Raw genomic sequence first — 22,772 nt, 5'->3', positions numbered from 1 at the left:
CTGTGCTTGAATGAAAGCAGGCTGAGAGGTTAATTCAGTGGTGTGCTAGCTCCAGTGGGGGAGAGCCCTAATTTGTAGTGTTTATCAATTTCTGTAGTAAAAATACTATTACTATGTCCAATTTCAAGCTATCAGTGAGACATCACTGAATACAGAATTGGGAAGAGATACACAAAATCTCTCTCATGAACCAGGGCGAGCCAGCTCCAGCACTCAACTGGTTAGATTTATGAGACAAAATAATAAGAGATGGAGAAAGTAGAAAATCCATATCTTTTGATTAATGGAGTAGAAAAGGAAGAAAAATTTTGGTGGAGAAGGACATGGACAGTGGTTCAGAAATGACAGAGCGCAGCCAGCCCAATGATACTAGGTGAGAGTAAGAAGTAAACACCAAGTAGAAGAGAAAACTTCAGGATACGTTTAAGCAGGGTTTCTCAACCTCAGCATTACTGACAACTTGGGCCATGTAATTCTTTGTTGTGGGGAGCTGTCCCGTGCATTGCAGGATGTGCAGAACATCACTGGCTTTCTCTCCTTGGTTGTCAGTAGCACCCACTGGTTGTGAGAACCAAAAATGTCTCCAGACATTACCAAATGTCTCCTAAGGGGCAAAACTGCCCCCAGTTGAGAATCCCCAGGTTAAGTTGTTTTCACCCTCTCCACTCTGTAACAGACTACTGTTAGACTTCTATTAAGAAAAGTTTATTACTTTTATATATATAGAAACTCCATAGGTAGATAATGCCAGATTTATTTGAAGTAGGGTAATTCTACTTGGTGAAGTCACTTTGCAATCTTTCTTTTTCTTTTTTTCTTCTTTTTTGCCTTTTCCATATAATGCGTTGCTTTTCTTTTTGCCCAGAAAAGAGGACGACCCCTACCTACCAACTAATTATTCTATTTAGTTACCACTAACAGTTGTGAAGGCCATGACGCCTTACCTGTTATGACTGCCTTACCTTACTCAACATAATAAATAATTTCTAATACTAGAGTTATAGCAAAAAAGAAACAGGTATATCTCCTTATGCAAGATTCTGTGTCTTGGAGGGAAATATAGTGAAAAAATAAAAGGCCTTGCTTTTAGAGAACCCAGGGTTCAAAACCTGCCTTTGCCATTTACTATGTGTGTACCTCCTTTGTTGAAGGCTTTTTCTGGATGTAACGAGCAGATATTCAGTCATACTCACTCAGGTAAAAAATGGGTTTTATTGTAGGATACAAGAGGCAATCTCACAGGCATGTCATTGGAATCAAAGGCTATTGCTCATGCTAATGCTGAGAAACCACAGTTTCTCTCATTTAGGCTTTCCTATCATATTCACAGCCCAATATGGCCACCAGCTGTGCCTTGACATCAAATTCACTCCACTCAATCCCTCAGTGTTCCAATCCCAAAATTCCAGAGGGAGGACCTGGGTTGGCTTGGCTTGACTCGTATCAGTTTAAACAGAACTCTTAGTGCCAGGCCATGCCATGCACCCCAGTTTAGTCTATGGATTAAATGTTCTGGAGTTCCCATCTTTGTTCTTATCAGGTGTGTCCCAGGCTCAATATCATGAATACAAAACACAGCCAGGTTCCTGTGGAAGAAGCTGGAGAAAAGGCATGCAGTGACTGAAAATTCCAGTATGGTGACCAGGGGTGGTTTCTTGAACTAAGTCTTGGTTTATCTGTAGAATGGTGATGATAATAACATCTCATAGGAGTGTTAATTAAGCATTAAACACAATAAACAGGGCAAGTGTCTAGCCCAGTGCCTGGTAGGCATTCAAGAAACAGAACTACTTCTTCAGAGCACCAGAATAAAAAAGCGCACTGTTAGTATACCACTAAACATGTATCTAAAATTAAAATTATGTACAATTTAAGGACTTGCTGTTTATATTTGAAAACTTATTTATATTATGTTCATTTCTCATATTTCATTTTTTTACTGTCATCTAGTAAATATAAGAATGAGAACTAGATGTTTTTCAATCACCCCTATGTTAAAAGAATTGTTGTAAAGGAGCTGTGTTGGGTATCTGGATCCCTTATTTCCATACTTTATAACATATCCTGTTTATGAATGTTCTTTCATCCAGCTTAAGAGCTCTGACAACATTCTCTACAGGTATACATATCTTGTCTCTCCCCCCAGTTCAAACCTCCCTTCTCTGCAAGTCTGTGGTCTCCCTCAGCCAAAGTCAGTTAGTAAAGATTTACTGACTGGGCTCATGAATGCTGAATTGAAATTAAAATTTGCAAATAGATCCCTAGGTTTCCAATGATCTTTCACCCTGGATAAATCACTGAAGATTCTGCATTTTGTTTATTTATTTAAAGTCCTTCTGGCCAGAAACACGCATATATATATATTTTTTACAGAGTGATTTATGTGCAAAATATTGATTAGTTTCACAAACTGCACTATGAGTCTGGGGGTCAGGGGGATAATACCAAATCAGAGTATGAAGACATACTTTGGAACAGAATAATAAGAGCATTATACATAACACAGTAAGACAAATTGAACTGGAAATGTAATTATAGAATTGTTTTATTATTTTAAAGGAATGTTGAATGATTTAATGAATCTTATTTAAAGGATTCTAGAAACTGTCTCTTGGTTTCGGTTCCCTGAAATTTTTTTAAAACACCATTAACCCTTGGCATGTCATTAGGTTCCAATGAAATACTTAAGTTCTTCAGTTTCTTTCCTGAGCAGTTCTATTTGTAAGGATCAACATATCATTATTTTTATCCTTTCTTAGAAGTGTTCCAGAGAACAAAGAGAAAATTTACTTATATTTTGAAAAATAGACTTTAATTATAGTTTGCAATTACTATATGGGTCCACTTTTATAAACCTAAGATATATTATGGGATTGTTGAAATATATTTTTTCCTATATCTTGAAACATTTTGCCATTTCATCACCCTAGGAATTATTTACTCATTACTCATGAATTATTCACATTTATGCTAAAAAAATTAAAATAGTAAGAAAACAGAGAATGATGGAATGACCTAAAAGGATGATACTATAATGAAATAAATCATCATCGCTTAGTTTCCTTACTGTTTTGCAGAAGTATTACATCACCTTTAAATAAGGTATAAAAGAAGACTGGAAATAGCACACTTGTAATCTGCTCTTAGCTTTCACTGTTCAGATGAGAATTATTACTTTTCGTTTTCCACCCAGAATGACAAAGAAAATTGACAGATGAAGACATTTTGCAGTTATTAGACAAATCAAAAGATGCATGTTGTGGAGGCTAAAAAATGACCACCCCACCCCGGCCCCGAAAGATAGTCATTTCTTAATCCCAAGAACCTGTGAACATTTCCTTAAATGGCAAAAGATGTAACTAAGTTAAAGATTTTGAGAGGAGTCTATTCTGGACTATCCAGCTGGGCCCTAAATACAATCACATGTATCCTTTTAAGAAAAAGGCAGAGAAACTTTTGAGAGAAAACAGGAGGAATCAATGAGACTATGGAGACCCAGAACTGAGTAGTGTGGCCACAAGCCAAGGAATGTCTCCAGCCACCAGAAGAAGCTGGAATAGGCAAGGAATGTATTCTTCCCTAGAGTCTCTGAAGGAATAACAACCCCACTGACACCTTGATTTCAGACTTCTGGTTTCCAAAAGCATAAGAGAATAAATTTTTGTTGTTTTGAGCTACCCAGTTTTTGGTAATTTGTTATGGTAGCCCTAGCAAATCAATATAAATGCAGAGACAGGCTAGATTCTAGATGGTGAAACTGACCATGTAAGTGAAATCTCAGAGTATGAGTCTTCAGAAAAACACATCTTAGATGAATTTTCTCAAACTCAAGAATCAATGAGCGAAAAATATATTTCTGAGGATGAAAAGGAAATACGTTATTCTCCGAGAGTTAATAATTTCAAGAGGAAGAATTTTATCATACAATATTTTACAGGTACCTGGACCATCCTGTGTGGCTGAAAGGATATAACAATATTCTTTTAGCTTTTTATAATGTTTGCAGTCAAACATTACTTGATACAAAATTTTTTAACAAAGGTGTTTTCCACAATCCTTTATTCTTACTTCTTTAAATTATTCATAAAATGACTTAAAATATTTATGTATATATGTTTACACGTGTATGTGTGCATGTGCGTATGGGAGCGTCTATTAAACATTGATGGCAAATGGTGATCATTGTTTTTCCTGGTATACTGAGGGTTAAAGAAATGTTCTACAGGCAGGCACTCTAGTTTTACAAGCTGCCTGCGCAGCACATGGCAGCACTGTAATCACAGCTGTGAACAGCAGCAGCAGTGACAACTCTCTCCGCTGGGACACTCCACGTACCATCTCCTCAGAGGTGGATACCCTGACACTGCTCTACAGAAACCAATTTTAGGATGAATTCTGGCCTATTCGTATACAAGAACATTTTGTGGACACAGCACCATGCCAGCCACTACAGAACTACAATGTTTTTATTAAAAAAAAAAAAAAATCAAGGAACTCTCCCACAGAACCACAGAAACTGCCCTGCGGATTACCTTCTAGTAGAAATCTAGACCATAACACTATATCACCAATCTATACTTTCTTAATAACCACAGATGTAAATTTAGAAAATACTGTCTTAATCTTATGCATGAACAAGATACAACCCTGGTTCTAGTCTAAATTGTCAGTGGCTTCTCTTTGACTTAACTCAAGAGCTTATGTTTTTAAAAATAACCTCACACATATGATAAGGATACTCACATACATCTATGTCAATACTAGTATCATGATAAACTGCCATCTTTAGCTTAAGAGATGTAAAAATTTACCATATAAAATCTTTTTACTATATAAAAGTGTACTAAAATGTCATTAAAAATATTCATATACTATGAGATGTCTTCTCTTTTAACCAGAATCCCACCTTCTTTGTGGTTCTCAGAAGGCTAAAACTATGACATTTCTTATATAATTTTCAATGTACAAAGGCATCCTCTTCAGCCTCCCCTAGGACTGAATTAAAACACGATCAAATGATTTTTCTGTGGAGATATCCAGAATAATCAGAATTATTCACTTAAGGAGCTACAAAGGCATAAAAATGTTCCTCTGGCAAACTGAGTTACAGAGAATAAAACGTGCTAAAAATCTACGCTTAGTTTAATCTTAATAAAATCTTGGTTACCTCCTTAATGACCTTATTAATAGAAATGGAACCACCAGTTATCAGCTACTGATGGCATTAATTTACACAGTTAATTAATAAAAGCAACCCATTAGGTCTAAGAGCATATGGTCAAACAACAATTACAAAAATCACAAGGACACCACAAACCTCTTTCTTAAACAATAAACAGTGAATTAAAAACCACAATCAAGCATTTCCGCTTTATTAAATTGTTACATAAACATTCTGATGCTGTGGTTTACCCTGGACTAATGCGGCACTCTGATTGATTTCTAGTGTTACAGAGAAAGATGCAAAACCGAGTCATTAACACAGCATTCCCTTGTGAAAAAAGACAATCCAGGATGATTAAAGCAATGTTGAAAGGACTGATAACCCTGAAATTGGGCTTAATTTTTTGCTTTTATCTGTTTGCAAAGCTCATGTAATTCTTTACATGTGTTAGTTTGTTTTGAGAATATGCAATGATGATTTTTTCTCTTTAAAAAAATGCCAATCATTAAAACCAAGGAAACACATGATAGCAAGCCATTTTATATACAGTATAATTGCAAAAAAAAAAGAAAAAACTTCAAGCTTTCAAGACAGAGTGGTATTTTCTTTCAAATACTCAAAGGTTTTAAAAAATAAACTAGATCTCCTTTCTTTGATGAAAACTGAAATGAGAAATAGGCTAGTCCCTATACCATCTCACATAATCAAAATTTCTAAAAGAAAGAGCACAGACTTGGTGTTAGAATAATATATAGAGTTCTGGGGCAAGTCATTTAGACATTTAAAGAGTCTCAAATATTAAGCAGCTGATGGTTTAGCAGGAAAGACTAAAATGTAAATAAATAATGCAAGAAACGCTCTAACAGGGATATAAACAAGGTTAATGGGTAGGGCAGAGTTAAGGAAGACTTCAAAAAGGAGATACTTGATTTAGTATAAGACTGGAATAAATACAGCACCTAATAGGGTCATTATGAGGCTTAATGATGACATATATAAATGCCCTGGCCTAGCCAGCAATAAACGTTAACTAAATTAAACTCCTTGTTCAGAGTTCCATTTCCCCAACTTACCAAGCATATGAATAGTCAAGGCTGGCCTGATCAATCCGGTTCCTGAGGATTCCAATGTCAGCTGACACCATGTCATCTAGAGCCTGTAACTCCTTCTGGATCCTCTTTAGTTTCATGGTTTCTGCCTGAGTTCTTTTAGATCTATAAAATGAGGAATATGAGTGGAAAAATAAAAACATTTTAAAATCATGTATCCATACACAATATAAGTGAAAAAAGCAAGCTACTGTATATACAATATGATTATAATGTGTAAGTTTTAAGAATTAAAAAAAAAACTAGAAAAACTGAGATAAAACAAATGCTGGTAACATTTTGGTATATCTCTAAAACTGCATTTGCACTTTTCCTCCTTATTAGGCCAAATTATATATTAGTACATACTTTTTTATACACAAGGAAAAAAAGTAATTAAAAAAAATACCAATAGAGAGTTCACTCATAGGCCTATATTCATTCCATAAGGACGAGAATAAGCACTAAAAGGATGTATCTGTATAGAGAACTGGATATGCTGGAATACTGAACACAGCTTTCCAAATTCCAGCCTTAAACTCTTCTTGCTAAGCCTACTTTCCTTTGTCTGATACTTAGTGGACGCCAAGAACAGCTGCCTACATTAAACACCATTCCTTTATAAGTCTGAGAACATCTATTTGGTTTTATTATTTTTTAAAATAATTTTTATTGGGGTATAGTTGACTTACAATGTTGTGTTACTTTCAGATATACAGCAAAGTGAATCAGTTATACATATACGTATATTCACTCTTTTTTAGATTCTTTTCCCATATAGGCCATTACAGAGTATTGAGTAGAGTTCCCTGTGCCATACCGTAGGTTCTTATTAGTTATCTATTTTATATATAGTAGCATGTATATGTCAATCGGTTTTAATTTTCTTAAGATTCATTTCCCCAAACTTCTTTGATTCCTCTTCCTTAGGAAAACTACAGGTCCTCAAAATTCTTCTTTCTGGGGCTCAAAACCAAACACTCTTTTTGTTCCTTTGTTTAGAAGCAACCTCAGCCTTCTCTCCAACCCCAAGTACATCATCTACTTAAGAAACAGAATAAACAAATACAAAAGCCAACCTTTAATCACAATTCCACTCATTTTGAAATTTCATACACATTCTCACAGGAGAATAAAACTCCCAATAAAACCACTATACTGCAACTGACATTCTCCTGTTCTACTCCATTATGCATTTACCCTTATTTTCTGCCTACAAAAGTTAACCACGTGATCTTTTTACTTCAAGTGATTCACTATCCATTTAGTAATAATCTAATCAGGTTATATTTCCTTACACTTCTGTCTACAGTAATACTTTCTGTCTTAAATCAAAAGCACGCAGAGAAGAGTAAGTGCTGAGCCTGTAAATCTTTTTGTAAAATCCCGAGTAAACAGCCTCCCCAACCTCTTCCAAACTGAAGACTACTAAAATGCTTTTCAATAATCATGTTTCAATAATCACATTGTTTTTCTTCTTGAAACATAAGTTCAGTAAGTTGAGTATTTCCTATGCTTCATGAAAGATCAAGGTGTACCAGTAAGAAAAAAAAATCATTATTTTCAAATACATACATCCCTTTGGCAGATAAAATCCTGAATTACTCTTATACCCACGTGCCTTTCTCTCCATCCCTATTCCTTCCTCTCCCCCTGACACACACACCAGCTTTAATGAGTAATAGTTGTGCCAGACTTTTCTGGAGATCTAAAAAGAAAATGCCTCTGAATACTTGCTTGCATTTAGTTCTCACTATTCTCAATCATTGCTTTATTGACTGAGCTTGGTTTCCTAAGGCCACAGCACACTAGAAACTACAAAGAGGGAAGAGTGGGTGAGGGATGGGAAAAGTGGCTCAAATAGGAATGTTGTTGTTCAAGGCTTGTACAGTGCAGTAAAGGAAAAGGGATCGCTGACAAGCTCACTCTGGAAGGTGAGAAAAAAACTGAATTGTATACAGTATGGGACAATGCTCATAATGGTGACCCACAGTCAAGGATAAAAAGTTAAATTATATCATGTACCTTTTATCAGTGGGGGCAGGATACATTATTTAAGAAAAATGGCCATAGGAAATACAATTAGGCTTGTGGGTGTATAAGTCACTTATGTGGAATAATCTTATTCCTCTACATGTCAGATGATTAAGGCCTATGTGAAAATTAAAACCTGCATTTGTTGCTAATTTACTTATGTTGATAGCTATTTACTGCTCCCTTATGAATGTGTAGATGGTTAAAACTAAAAACACTGATGATGATCCTTAAGTTTTAATTGCCCCTGTATTCATAAATACATTATAATCTATGCTTAAAAAGCCCTCCTTAATAAATTAAGACTGTAATTTCAGTATCATTTGTAAAGCATAATTTGTTTAGTAGGTCTTAAAAGTAATGGTTGTAGAGAAAACGCCACTTATTAGAACAGACAGAGGAAAATAAACATAAAACATGACAAAACTAATTACAGATTACAAACAAGCTCTCCTGGTTCAGGTGCCTCACCTTTCTGCAATAGCTTTAGCCAAAAGAGCTTTCTTACGTTTATTTTTCTCTTCCATTAGCCGTTGTTCTTGTTGGAGGACTTCCCAACGAGATTTTTCTTGCCTAGGGAGCAAAAGTATAAAAATGAGTTTCTGAAACCCTGCTCCACCTTACCAGTCTCAGTTCCTAAGTATAAAATTTAATCAACCAGATTATATATATTTTCTTTCAAAAGTTCTCTTAGGGCCTCCCTGGTGGCACAGTGGTTGAGAGTCTGCCTGCCGATGCAGTGGACATGGGTTCGTGCCCCGGTCCGGGAAGATCCCACATGCCACGGAGCGGCTGGGCCCGTGAGCCATGGCCGCTGAGCCTGCGTGTCCGGAGCCTGTGCTCCGCACTGGGAGAGGCCACAACGGTGAGAGGCCTGCGTACCGCAAAAAAAAAAAAAAAAAAAAAGTCCTCTTAAAAGGAACCCGTCTGTAGCTCATTATTTTGTTCTAATAGGAACAAAGACTATGATTTGAAGTAAAGAAGGCTTATATAAATTGGCCCTTTGAAATCCATTATGCATATATAACCTAGGAACCCAAACTGGAAGCCAGAGTACTATGGCATTTTTTTGTAGTACAAAGAAACTTGTTTAAGTTAATCATGTGTTATATGCAAAATAGAAAGCAAAATAAGTTGTTCTGTAACTAATTTCATATCTTTTATAGTTTTCTATAATGCACATCTTCACCATGTAATAACCCTTAGCACAGTAACCAATGTTTATTTCATACATTCTCTTACAATTTGCTCACTTCTTTCTAGCTCTTAAACATTTTAAACAGAGTGAAACACTATGAACTAAGACTTGAATGTTGGGCTAAAGAAAAACTCCAAAGATCTGAAAATATGAATTGTCTTCCCATCTTTCCAATTCTAAAAGAAATATATTAAAATTTCCTGTAAATTCATGAACTTAATGTCAACTCAAATTAAACAAGGTAATGACAAAGCTATTTGCTCCTATTACTGTCATTTCTCACAGCCATTATATCAAAAATCTCTATTCCCAGACCTAGTAACCACTTGCAAAATTATCCTTTTCTCTCCATTCCTACAGCCTCCACCTTAGTGCTGGCATTGGTCCTTTCTCATTTTTACTACCTGCAGGTACCTCCTCCCCAGATACCTTAGTTCCAGCTCACCCAGCACCCAAATGGTGTGCAACAGTGACACCTGGATTTTCTCTAATCATTATTTTTATCAGGGCATCTCTCCTTCAGGGGTCTTGGTGGGGTATTACAGCATCAAGGAACTCACTAGGCAAGCATCTTCTGCTTCCAAGTCCTTCTTCACTTCCTTAATTCTCTATTTTCTGGCTTATCTTGTGCCTCTTTCAGAAAAGTGAAATGTCATCTCTGACCTTCTCTAGTATATACTTTTCCTTTCCCCCTCTTAGAGCCTCAGAATTTCTCCATTTTAACAAGAGTTCCTGAGATTATATGTCTTCTATGAATATTTTCTCAAGTACCTAAAAAGAGAATAATTTTCCTAATGACATTCAGTCTAAATTCTCCAGCTCAATTTACACACCCCCGCAACAACTTGTCTCAGGACTTTGCTGGTAAACTACACTTAAGACATTAAAAGTATGCACTTGTTTAATTTGGGTCTCATACTTCATGTGGCTTTCTGTCTCTGGTCAAAATGATTTCTTGGCTGTAAACCCCTGGTGGGCAGGAAACACTTAAAACTCAGTACAGAATCTGGATTAGCAGAGATTGGAAAAATAGGTGAGATTAGAAAAAACATAAGACACTTTGAAAAAGAAAGACTCAGAAAATGGAAAAAAGAAATACCATTCTTTCTTCCCTGTGAGTGATAAATCAGGAGGAAATAAAGAGTGGATATTCAAACATAAACTATATAATAAAAAAAAATTCTGATTATAAGAATTTACAAGTCATAGAATGGTAATTTTCACAAAAATGTGGCTAAACCAAATTCTGCAGGTGGTTTCTAATACAAACACATTAAAAAAAAAATCTAATGATGCAGCTGAATTATTTAATTAGTCCTCTCAATTTCCAATACTTTTTCCTTTGACCATCCCTTCACATCTCTTCAGAAGTACCCTTTTCTGGGCCAATGGAGATGCAATCTGGAAGTTGAAAGAATGGGTTCAATTTGGGGAGGAGTACCATGCATATAAGAACTGGTTCTGGTGAGTGTAAAGGGCATAGACTCTGGATCCAGAGAGTCCTGTATGTGAACCCCAACTCTGCTACTTATTAGTGGTGTATTCACTTTGGGAATACAGTATCTTTGAGTCCAAGATATCTCATCTATAAAGTGAAAATAATGAACATGCATTGTAAGACTATTGTAAAGACTAAATAACATAAAACATAAGAAGTGTGTAACACTGCTACTTATATTTAGGTGGTAGCTATTTTTCAATAGTTTATTCATTACATTTCTACGTTAGAATATAAAACAAACAAAATGCATTTCTTCAAAGCCCAATGGGAAAAAAACATTAAAATGGAAAAAAGTCTCATGGATATACAGACTTACTAACAATTCCACTTTCTTTTTTTCCAATTTGCAATCTGGTTTTGGAGGTAGAACCTCAGCATTTTTGTGACCTTCATGGGAATTCTTAAGTCCTAGTTCCCCTGGTTGACTTTGAATACCCTGTGGTTTTCCATCACCAACAGGAGAGGTGAGTGTGGGGGGAGTGGGGGGAGAAGAACATGGTCTTTGAGTATTAAATCTTTGTTTTGGTGCAGAAAGCAGCTGCTCTGGAGGTAATGAGGTTGATCCATCTTGAAGTCCAAGTTTTTGGCTTTGCTCTTGAAGGGCTTTTTCTCGCTGAAGTTGTTGTCGACTTTTCTTCACAGGGAGAAGACGCCGCTGTGGTTCAAATGGATCTATATAAAAAAGAGAATGGAGAAAAATTCCTTTGTGTGAGCAGCAAATAATTATAATTTTTCTAAGAAAATAAAGCATTAACATTAAACTCTGATAATTTTGCAGGGTTTTTCTCCCCTTCTCTTTCTTAAAATCCCAGAGAAAAACAGCCATCTTCTTGCAGAGTTTTGACAGTTCTCTGATCATACCGTTAATATTTAACAAAAACTTCCTTAGTTCTCAATTATCTTTGAGTAAGTCCATTTGTCTGTGAGTTAGGCCTTAGAATACAAAGCAAAGTTTCAACTTGATTTGCTAACTGCCAAAAGAATCTAATATGACCAAAGGAGGTAGACAAATGAATTCTCTGATATGTCTTAAATTTGATTTATGGTTCTGTCTGTTCTTCTGAAATAAAATGGTGGTTGTTTTCAAATAGGCTTCACCTTTCTTAAATTTTAACAGATCTTAGGGTGATTTGATACATAGGTAGACATGATACACAAAGTAGAGCTGAATGAAGTCTCTTAATTTTAGGAATGCTAGTTAACCCTAAATTGTTTTCTTTCATCTTCCAAACAGTCCAGGGCTGTGTTCCCCAGAGTGTACTTAGCCTTTAATCAATGTATGCAAGTTAATTTTAATAGCAGCCTGAGCAAAGCAATAGAGGAAGATAAAACAATCGGGAGAAATTTTTCTTAAAAGCATTACAAACTAAATGATAACACTTCTATTGTACTTTCTGGATTGTCCATACCAGTGTTAACCTTGTAGGTCAGACAACTGGAGAATCTTGACTCATATTCATACTATACTACATAAGATCTGTAAGAGATATTCTTTACAAAATGCCTGAGAAATGAAACTATGATAAGTTCTAATAAATGAACTAAGTGTGTTTTTTAAATCCTGCATATTGACCTTTGAAACAACATAAGCTTAATATTTAAATTTCCCAAAGGAGAGTTAAAAGCTTTGGAGTCAAAGTTCTGGTGTTGCTTTTCTCCACACCTCAGTAACCTTAGGCAAGTCAATTAATTATTCCATACCTCAGTTTCTTCATCTGTCAAACTGGTTGAAAATTTACTTGCTCTACTTATCTCATGGAGTTGGTGTAAGAATTAAAGAAAATATTTTCAAAGACATACAATCAAAAGTAAAATGTCATTGTTGACTTTAGACAGAAACACAAAGTAGAGTCCTACATCTTGCAACAGAAACTTATTCTTGGCTACTGATCTTTATTCACACCATCAGAAAATGTCACTGAGCCTGCTTACCTTTCAGTTACACTTGTTAGCTGAATTATTAATATCCCTCTGAAAGTCAGTAATGCAGCTTCCATTTTATTTTGCATTTTCACAGAACCTACCTATGAGATTAAAAATGCTAACTTTTAAACTCCCAAACAACAAATCAGGTCACTTAAGGATTAAACATATGACAAAAAACCTCTTGGAACTAATAAGTCATTATAGCAAGGTTACAGAATACAAGATTAATATACAAAAATCAATTACTTTCCTAGCAGCAATGAACAAGTGGAATTTGATATAAAAAACACAGTAACGTTTACATTAGCACTAAAAAAAAAATGAATTACTTAGGTATAAATCTAACAAAATATGTACAAGATCTGTGAGGAAAACTACAAAACTCGAATGAAATCAGGGAACTAAATAAATGGAGAGATATCCCATATTCATTGGTAAGAAGACTTAGCATTGTCAAGATGTCAATGTCAGTTCACCCTAACTTGATCTATAGATTCACCACAATACCAATCAAAATCCCAGCAAGTTATTTTATGGATATTGACAAAATGATTCTCAAGTTTATACAGAGAGGCAAAAGACCCAAAATAACCAACATAATATTGAAGAACAAAGCTGGACTGGCACTACTTGACTTTAATGCTTACTATAAAGCTACAGTGGGTATCAGCAGAAGAACAGAATAGAGATCAATGGAATAGAACAGAGAGCCCAGAGCCCATATTAATACAGTCAACTGATCTTTGGCAAGGGTGCAAAGGCAATACAATGGAATAAATATATTCTTTTCAACAACTGGGCTGGAACAACTGGACATCCTCAAGCAAAAAATAAATAAATCTAGACACAGACCTTATGCCTTTCACTCAAAATGGATTATAGACCTAATGCAAAACTCCAAACTATGAAACTCCTAGAAGACAACACAGGAGAAAATCTAGATGATCTCAGGCACAGCAATGACTTTTTAGATATAACACCAAAAGGCACTATTCATAAAAGAGATAACTGATAAACTGAATGTCATTAAAATTAAAAACTTCTGCTCTGTGGAAGACAATGTCAAAGGAATGAGAAGACAAGTCACAAACTGGGAGAAAACATTTGCAACAGACACATCTGACAAAAAAGGACTGTTATCTAAAATATACAAAAAAACTCTAAAAACTCAATAGCAAGAAGACAACCTGATTAAAAAATGGGCCAAAGACCTTTAACAGACACCTTGTCACCAAAGAAGATATACATACAGCAAATATGCATATGAAAAGATTCCAAATCACATGCCATCAGGGAAATGCAAATTAAAACAAGATACCACTACACAACTATTAGAATGGCCAAAAATCTGTAACACTGACAACACCAAATGCTGGTGAGGTTGTGGAGCAACCAGAACTCTTTCGTTGTTGGTGGGAATGCAAAATGGTAGTCACTTTGGAAGACAGTTTGGTGGTTTCTCACAAAACTAAACATACTCAGGCTTCCCTGGTGGCGCAGTGGTTGAGAGTCTGCCTGCCGATGCAGGGGACACGGGTTCGTGCCCCGGTCCGGAAAGATCTCACATGCCACGTAGGGGCTAGACCCGTGAGCCATGGCCGCTAAGCCTGCATGTCCGGAGCCTGTGCTCCGCAACGGGAGAGACCGCAACAGTGAGAGGCCTGCGTACCGCAAAAAAAAAAAAAACTAAACATACCCTTACCATAGGATATAGCAATCGTGCTCACTGGTATTTTATTTTATTTTATTATTTTATTATTTTTTTTTTGGCGGTATGCGGGCCTCTCACTGTTGTGGCCTCTCCCGTTGTGGAACACAGGCTCCGGACACGCAGGCTCAGCGGCCATGGCTCACGGGCCCAGCCGCTCCGCGGCATGTGGGATCTTCCCGGACCGGGGCACGAACCCGTGTCCCCTGCATCGGCAGGCAGACTCTCAACCACTGCGCCACCAGGGAAGCCCCTCATTGGTATTTTAAAAGCAATAAAAACTCATGTCCACATGAAAACCTGAACATGGATGTTTACAGAAACTTTACTCGTAATTGCCAAAACCTGGAAGCAACCAAGATGTCCTTCAGTAGGTGAATGGATAAACTGTGGTACACACAGACAATGGAATATTATTCAATGCTAAAAATAAAAGAAATAAGCTGTCAAGCCACATAGAGCATGGAGGAACCTTAACTGCATACTACTAAGTGAGAGAAAACAATCTGAAAAGGCTATATACTGTATGATTCCAACTATATGACGTTCTGGAAAAGGCAAAACTATGGAAACAGTAAAAAGATCAGTGACTGCTAAGGATTGAGGAGAGAAGGGATGAATAGGCAGAGAAAAGAGGATGTTTAGGGCAGTGAAAATACTCCGTATACTATGACAGATACATGACATTATGCATTTGTCCAAACCCATAGCATGTACAACACCAAGAGTGAACCCTAACGTAAACTATAGACTTGGGTGATAATGATGGGTCAATGTAGGTTATAATGAATGTGCCACTCGGGTGGAAGATGTTGATAATGGGGCTGGCTATGTACATGTGGGGGCAGGGAGTAAATGGGAAACCTCTGTATCTTCCTCATAATTTTGCCATGAACCTAAAACTGCTCTTAAAAAAAATTAGGTTTTTAGGAAGAACTGGAAAAAAAAGGAACATACTGTTTTACATACTTATATTGGGGGCTGCAAGTACCCAGAAGACTGTGGTAAACTGGGAGCACAAGCACAGTTTAAAGGGGGCAATCCACAGCCACCTCTAGCCATTAAAAATGGCAGCTGTCACTAAAAAATTTAGGTCAGTGTTATCAGACATTTTGATTTTTCACCAGAAAAATTCAGATTTTTATGTAAAATATAGGGAATTGCATCAATCAAGAAAATCTAGGTTATGCTGTAGAGGCAAAGAACCCTGGAATCTTTGTGGTTTTAAACAACAAAGGTTTATTTCTCATTAATGCCACGTGCCAACTGAAGGCCAGCAGCATCTTTCTGCTAATCAGTCTCTTAGGGCACCAGGCCGACTGCACAGCCATTTAGTGTTGCTAGCCCCCATGGCAGGTGAGAAGAGAACTCAGGAAGGTCCTGGTTCAGCAATTAATTGCTCTGACCCAGGAGTGACATAACACTTCTCACAATTCAATGCTGAACTAGCACTTGGTCTGATCCAAAAACAACGGCAATAGGAATATACTGGGAAGAGAAGTGAACTAGAAGTATTTTCACCACTATTAATTTAAAAAGAAATTTAAAGATTAGATAACCCTAAAAAGGAAAAATAGAAAGACAAACACATTTCTGGGTTAAATCAATCCAAGAGGCTGAGTTTAAGCTCTACTTTCGCCTACCAAGACAACCATCATTTGAATCATGTGTTGATCATTCCCTTCCTTTGCTTTTTATGTCATACTGCATCTACAAATATTTCTTTAAAATTTTATTTTGTTTTAACTTTATATAAAGGGTGTCATGGTGGATGTAATCTTCTTTAACTTAATATGATATTGCCAATATTCATCCATATTGTTCATGTTGCTTTAGCCATTCAATTTTAATGCTAATTTAATTTTAATGTCTCCTCTTGTATAGGTACAAGAATTTACTTTAGATACCATCTAAGAACTGTTGTGTCATAAAGTATAACTTTAGGAGAAACGTCAAGTTGCTTTCCAAAGTGCATTCCCTCTGGCAACGTATAAGATCCTGTGGATGCACTTTCTCTTCAATATATAATAGTATCAAACTTTGATTTTTGTCAATCAAATGGGTATGAAGTAGTATCTCACTGTGGTCCTGATTTGTAATTCTGATTGTTGATGGTGATAAGCATCTCTTCATATTTCCTTTACTAAGAAATATATATTCATATCTTTTGTTGATTTTTCTTTTGGCTTGTTTGTATTCTTCATATGTCAGCAGCAATTGGAAAATATAATTAAAGAGAAGATATTTCAATACTAGAAATTATCAAGTATCTAGGAACAAATCTAGCAAGAGGGTGTTCAAAACCTCTACAGGAAAAATTCTAAAATTTTATTAGAAGATATTAAAGAAGACCTAAATAAATGAAGACACATACTGTGTTAGTGGTAGTGTTCACAATGTGAAAATGTGAAACCTCCCCAAATTGATCTAAAGACTCAATGCAATTCCAATAAAAATTTCAACTGGGTTTTCCATGAAATTTGGTAAAATCACAAAATTTTTATACGAAGGGGTAAAAGTTCAAGAATAGCAAGGAAACTTCCAAAGAAAAAGAACAAGGGGACTAGACTACTAGCTATCAGGAATATGGCAAAACTTTAAAACACTGTGGTATCAGTGCAGGAATAGATAAGCGACCAATGGATTAGAATAAAGAACAGAGAAACAAGCTCATACATGTTTGAAGCACTGGTATACAACAGAGGTAGCACAGCAGATCAACAACAAAAGGTGGGATCTCTTCAATAAATGAACCCGGGAGAAAACTGGTTATCTATATGGAAAAGATGAAATCAGCTCTATCCTTCATACCATATAAAAACAAACAAAACACTCACCAAATGGATTAAGGACTTAAATGTCAAATCAACACTTTAAAACACATCAGAAACACATTTCTTTATGCAAAGTTTTGAATCTGCTACAGCTTATAATAAAAACGATTTTTAAAAACTTTTAATTGAAAATAGGGATTAATATCTTTTAGAACTTACAGTAGGGTGCTAATTTCTTAAAATACAGAAAACGTTGGCTATAAAAGAAGAATTAACAAATTTGTCCATATTAAAATTAAATACTTTCTTCATTAAAAGATAAAAGTTAAAAGATAAATTACATACTGTGAGAAGATATTCATAATTTAACTGGCAAAGAACTAGTATCTAGAAAAAAGAACTCAGGACTTCCCTTAGGACACAGTGGTTAAGAATCTGCCTGCCAATGCAGGGGACATAGGTTCGATCCCTGGCCCAGGAAGATCCCACATGCCATGGAACAACTAAGATAGTGCACCGCAACTACTGATCCTGCTCTCCACAACTAGAGAGCCGCATGCCACAACTACTGAGCCCATGTGCTGCAACTACTGAATCCTGCGCGCCTAGAGCCCGTACTCTGCAACAAGAGAAGCCACCACAATGAGAAGCCCGTGCACCACGATGAAGAGTAGGCCCTGCTTGCCACAACTAGAGGAAGCCCGCACACAGCAACGAAGACCCGATGCAGCCAAAAATAAATAAAATTTAAAAAAAAAGAATTCGTGAATATTTTAATTAGAAATTGACAGCACTGTTTATTTACAATTTTTCATTACAAAATAAACTATACATTAAATAATATGTATGTCTCTGTTACATATACACATCCAACTTGTACGAAGTATAAAAACTCATAACACAGTTTTATAAAACATGACTACAGTAGACGTAACTGATGTTCAAGGACTGACACATTACCCCTCTTTTGGAACACACAAGATAATTTTACTTCCTGTCCTCCAAGTCATATGACTTACTTTTGCTAAATGAAACATAAGTAGGAGTGACACATTCCCAATGCTCAATTCTCAATCTTCTCCTGCCATGGTGAACTCCTATGGCAATACCAAATCATGGTGTGTAGTGACCATGTCAACCCATGGAAGACATGAAACTAGAGTGGAAAAGAGATCTTTATTATTTCAAACAACTGATACTTTAGGGATATGTGTTACTGCAGCTTAAATTGGCTTAACCTGATTTCATAATTTTCAGTACTTCTGAAAGTGTATTTGCCCCTTCTTGTTCATATTCCCTTGCCTTCCCACCACCCTGAATTTTGTGTTTCATTCCTTTGATTTTCTTTATATATCTCCTATATTCCTAAAAGAATATACCTGCTTTGTATGATTTTGAACTTCTATACATGGTATCAGACTGTATATATTCTTCTGCAATTTGTTCTTTTCATAATTATTGTTTATGAAATTTATACATGTTAATACATGTGACTATAGTTCATATATTCCCACTAGCTGTATAGTAGCCCAGTGGATGATTATACCACAATTTATTTATCCACTCCCTTGTTAATGAACACTTGGGTTGTTTCCAGCTTTTTAATATTATAAACAATATAAACAAGATTATTAAGAACTTTTTGACTTTCCCAAATGCCCATATGGGTTTCTCTAGAGTAGTCTTGTCTTTATTTTTGCTGGCAACCAACCCCATCTTCATAGGTTATTTAAATATATATATATATATATATATATATATATTTTTTTTTTTTTGCGGTACACGGGCCTCTCAGTTGTGGCCTCTGCCGTTGCGGAGCACAGGCTCCGGACGCGCAGGCTCAGCGGCCATGGCTCACGGGCCCAGCCGCTCCGTGGCATGTGTCTTCCCGGACCTGGGCACGAACCCGCGTCCCCTGCATCGGCAGGCGGACTCTCAACCACTGCGCCACCAGGGAAGCCCTAAATATATTTTTAAGGCTGGAGAACAGCTGGAAGGAGCCTTAAAAATTAAAGATTCAGCTGTTCTAGTCTTATAAATAAGAACTTCAAGACAAAAAGATTTAGAGGCAGAGCTGGGAGATCTTCTATATACCAATCAGCGTTTGGCTATGAGTATACAAAGATGCTGAGATGTTTTCTTAAGGTGATCAAAGACTAGTGAGTTGACGTCTATGCTCTAACCTCTCACTGAAATGATAGGTCTTTAAGTTAAGGTCCTTAACGTACGAAACGTTACTTCCACATAATGAACCCAATGTTTAATTTAGCCTTCTACGTTAAGTCTGCTTTCCCCTGGCAAACTCACCTCTGCTAACACATAATTTCTGTGAAATTGTGCCAAGCTCCACCCAACCACCAGCACAGTAAAGTTCCTGCTAATTCTGTAGCAAGCTCTTGTACAACATCTACTATCACATTATATTATATTTTGTCTCCTCATTAGACTATAAGCTCTTCGAAGGCAGGGATGAGGCCTTGTTCATATCAGCATCCCTAATTGCAGAAGCTGATACCCGTAACTTCTGGTCAGACCAGAAGCAGGGGTACTGGTACTCCATACATCTGAACATGGGAATGTCAGTTAATTACAAACTGTAGTGTAACTTTTATGATTTAGTTTTAAACGGTCTCTGGACCAGTCAAAATTTCCTCGATCTACATAATCTACACTGGCCTTACATTACAAATTTACTTCCTTTTCCACTTGTCAGCCCTAGATTATTTTCACAACCATGCTAAAAATGCACAAGCTTACCTGAGAAAACACCCAGTTTTCTCACATACTCTAATTAAAGGCATGGCAGAGCTTATTTAATTTTTTCCCAGAATGTATAAGTTATGGCACCAAGAATGGTGTAAGCTCACAGAAGAGGTGTGCACTACCAGGATCACTGTACAGAACATTACGAAATTTCAACCACAATCAAAGCACCGTTTATATTACCAAGAGTTTCTCACAAAGTATCAGCAAACTTAATTTCTTCATTGAAAGATAACAAAATAGTACAAGTCCATTCAATGATTACGTTATAAAACCGGAGAAGGAAGCACAAAATTTTAGCTTACACTAAAGTCAGTAGATATGGATGGATGGATGGACAGAGGCGTAGATAGGTAGCTAGATATTTCACATCTATCTTCTCAAAGACCCTTTTGGTTTGCTGACTCTCAAGAGTTGGAAAGAACTGCAAAAATCACCTGGCAAGTGAAAGCAAGACTCCAGATGTCTTATGAAAAGCACCAACTTTTTGCATTTATTCAGACCCCTGTGATCCTTTTTCCCAATCATTGCCTGCTTCTATAAATTCATCACAAACCTAATATGGTGTGTGCCCCTTCTCCTTCCTTTACTCAGACCCCAACCCTCCAACCACTGATCTATGCAGCAATCCCCCTAACAGGTCACTTCCTCTCCCAAGTCCCCTTCCTTTCACCGGAAAAAGTCAAATCCCTGAAATAAATGCCTGAAGTCTCTTTTCTAAAAGTAGACACCAGTCCTCTGTGCCTGCCCCCCTCCCCCAGCCGTGGCTCCAAGCACATCCACTTCTGGCGCCCTCTCAAGCCTCTCCTCCCACTTATAGCTCCTTCCCCTAACACAGATAACCTTTTTCCCCGCCCCCTTCCCCTCAAAAACTGCAACCCCGCCCCTTCCCCTTAACAGACCCAAGAATTAAATCTGTGCAGACCCGTCCCTTTACCTTTAGTCTGCTTTAGTCGCCTCAGCTCCTCCTCAGAGAAGCCAGCCCAACCCCGCGCCATCCGCCTCGACTTGCCAGCACGCCCAGAACGCCCAAACCTCAGAACCCCAATTGCCAACACAGCTACCCAGGCACATCCGGGTTCTTCCCCGGCCGCGGCTGACCAACCAATCAGCGCATCGAGCTCTGGACGCAAGGCCCCCTCTCCCCTGCAGCAGGACCCGGCTCTCTTCGAGGCTCTCTCCGTCAGTGCCGGACAAACTGCGTGAAGAAATCGTGGCCTCGCAGACATTCATTTCCCCTGACCTGGCTGCTCTTTCTCCCTGTCTCCTATGCTTGTTGGGCTATCGCTTCAAGAGGTAAAGGGGGAAATAGCAATGGAAATAAATGTGGAGATAAACAGGCAGTGAGGAAGTGACTACAAGTCGGTGGCGGAAAAGGGAGGACAGAGCTGCCTCTTGGCGCCCTCCAATTTACTGGGGCGGAGCACTCTACGTGTTGGTGGTGGAGGGTTTCGCTGCGTGGCTTGTAGTGGCTTCTTCCAAAACTGCGCTGAAATCATCCCGCAAGTTGACTCAAGAATGTTCAGACTTAGGCTTTTAATTATAAAGAATCATTTCAGAGGACTGGGGTATAATAGTGGAAAAGGAACAAGACACGTTTAACAGCGTAGCCAGGTCTCCCCCAGGCTGTAGCGACTCCTAGATTTCTGTTGATTGGGAGTTGGTTCTTCGATTTTGTGAAAGATTCTCGCTAATCTGTAACCTTTCTCCTAAGATTTAGACATCCCTCCTCTTAAAAATGATCTGTCCTCTGTTTTTATGTTCAGAGAAGACAATGTAAAAACGTCGGCGCTGTGGGGATGGGAAAACACTTCCTAGGCTTCTCCCGCCTGGAGTCCTGATTTCAATGTTCTGGTACTACCTTGAACACGTTACCACTCTGGGCTTCCATTTTCTCATTTTAAGCAAGATTTTGGAGATTAAAAGATGCAAACGTTGTCAAAGTACATATAGATCAGGATGATTTAAATGAGACCACTTAATTTTTCGTGTTTCTCTTTTCACTGTTTTGCATTTTTAAAACGAGTTATTTTGGCTTATATTTAAAAATCACATGTGTGGCTTTTGGTTTTAGTGTGTCAATATTTTTAAACAAATTGAAATAAAGAAGTAGACTAAAACTAAAATACTACACCAAGAAAAGAGTTGGAATGAATATTTCAAGCTTAAACAGGTGATTAGAAGGTGAAGGGTGTTTGGAATTCTCTTTGTAACCTTTAAGCTTTTAAACTTAAAAGCAATTTCTTAAATTTAGGTGTGCACAAACTCTTCATTTTAAATGTGGACTCATTTTTCCTAACATTTAAAAAAATGCTATCCAAAAGGATTGGAGGAGCCAGATTCATCCAGTTTTTGAAGCTAGACTAAATACGTTAAAGTATACAGATAATCTAGCTTCAAAATAGTAGATGGGGCTCAGTACATTCTGGTAGTTAATTCAGTTTGCCATTTACAGGCATCAGCTATCTAGTTCCATCTAATAAAAATGAACCACCTTGTATGCCCCATGTTAAATTTTATACATAAACTTTCTTTAGCTCACTTTGGGTAGATTTCAAGAAGTGTCGTAATCATAATAGAGATGAAAATTAAGGTATTTTAAAAAGTTTTGCATTA

The 22,772-nt window shown here is 37.1% G+C and overlaps 1 protein-coding gene across 4 annotated transcripts in view; it reads right to left on the bottom strand.

The window, feature by feature from the left end:
- Nucleotides 1–21,229, bottom strand: part of GORAB (golgin, RAB6 interacting) — a 52,818-nt gene extending 31,589 nt beyond the window's left edge. The window contains exons 1-5 of one of the 4 annotated variants that reach the window (XM_060033811.1): nt 21,094–21,229; nt 11,306–11,657; nt 8,758–8,859; nt 6,238–6,378; nt 1,060–1,598 (exon numbers count right to left, since the gene is read on the bottom strand). In XM_060033811.1, coding sequence (XP_059889794.1) covers nt 1,376–1,598; nt 6,238–6,378; nt 8,758–8,859; nt 11,306–11,657; nt 21,094–21,154 — 879 coding nt within the window. In that variant the 5' untranslated portion in view covers nt 21,155–21,229 and the 3' untranslated portion in view covers nt 1,060–1,375. Of the gene's footprint in view, nt 1–1,059; nt 1,599–6,237; nt 6,379–8,757; nt 8,860–11,301; nt 11,658–21,093 lie in introns of those variants that run through there. The other 3 variants (XM_060033820.1, XM_060033802.2, XM_060033829.1) reach the window with 3 other exon arrangements.
- Between the last annotated feature and the right edge of the window lie 1,543 nt (nt 21,230–22,772).

Source organism: Delphinus delphis, chromosome 1 (genome assembly GCF_949987515.2).
Source record: "Delphinus delphis chromosome 1, mDelDel1.2, whole genome shotgun sequence".
NCBI lineage: Eukaryota > Metazoa > Chordata > Mammalia > Artiodactyla > Delphinidae > Delphinus > Delphinus delphis.
The sequence above is the reverse complement of the archived record's forward strand: the minus strand, read 5'-3'. Positions and strand labels throughout refer to the sequence as shown.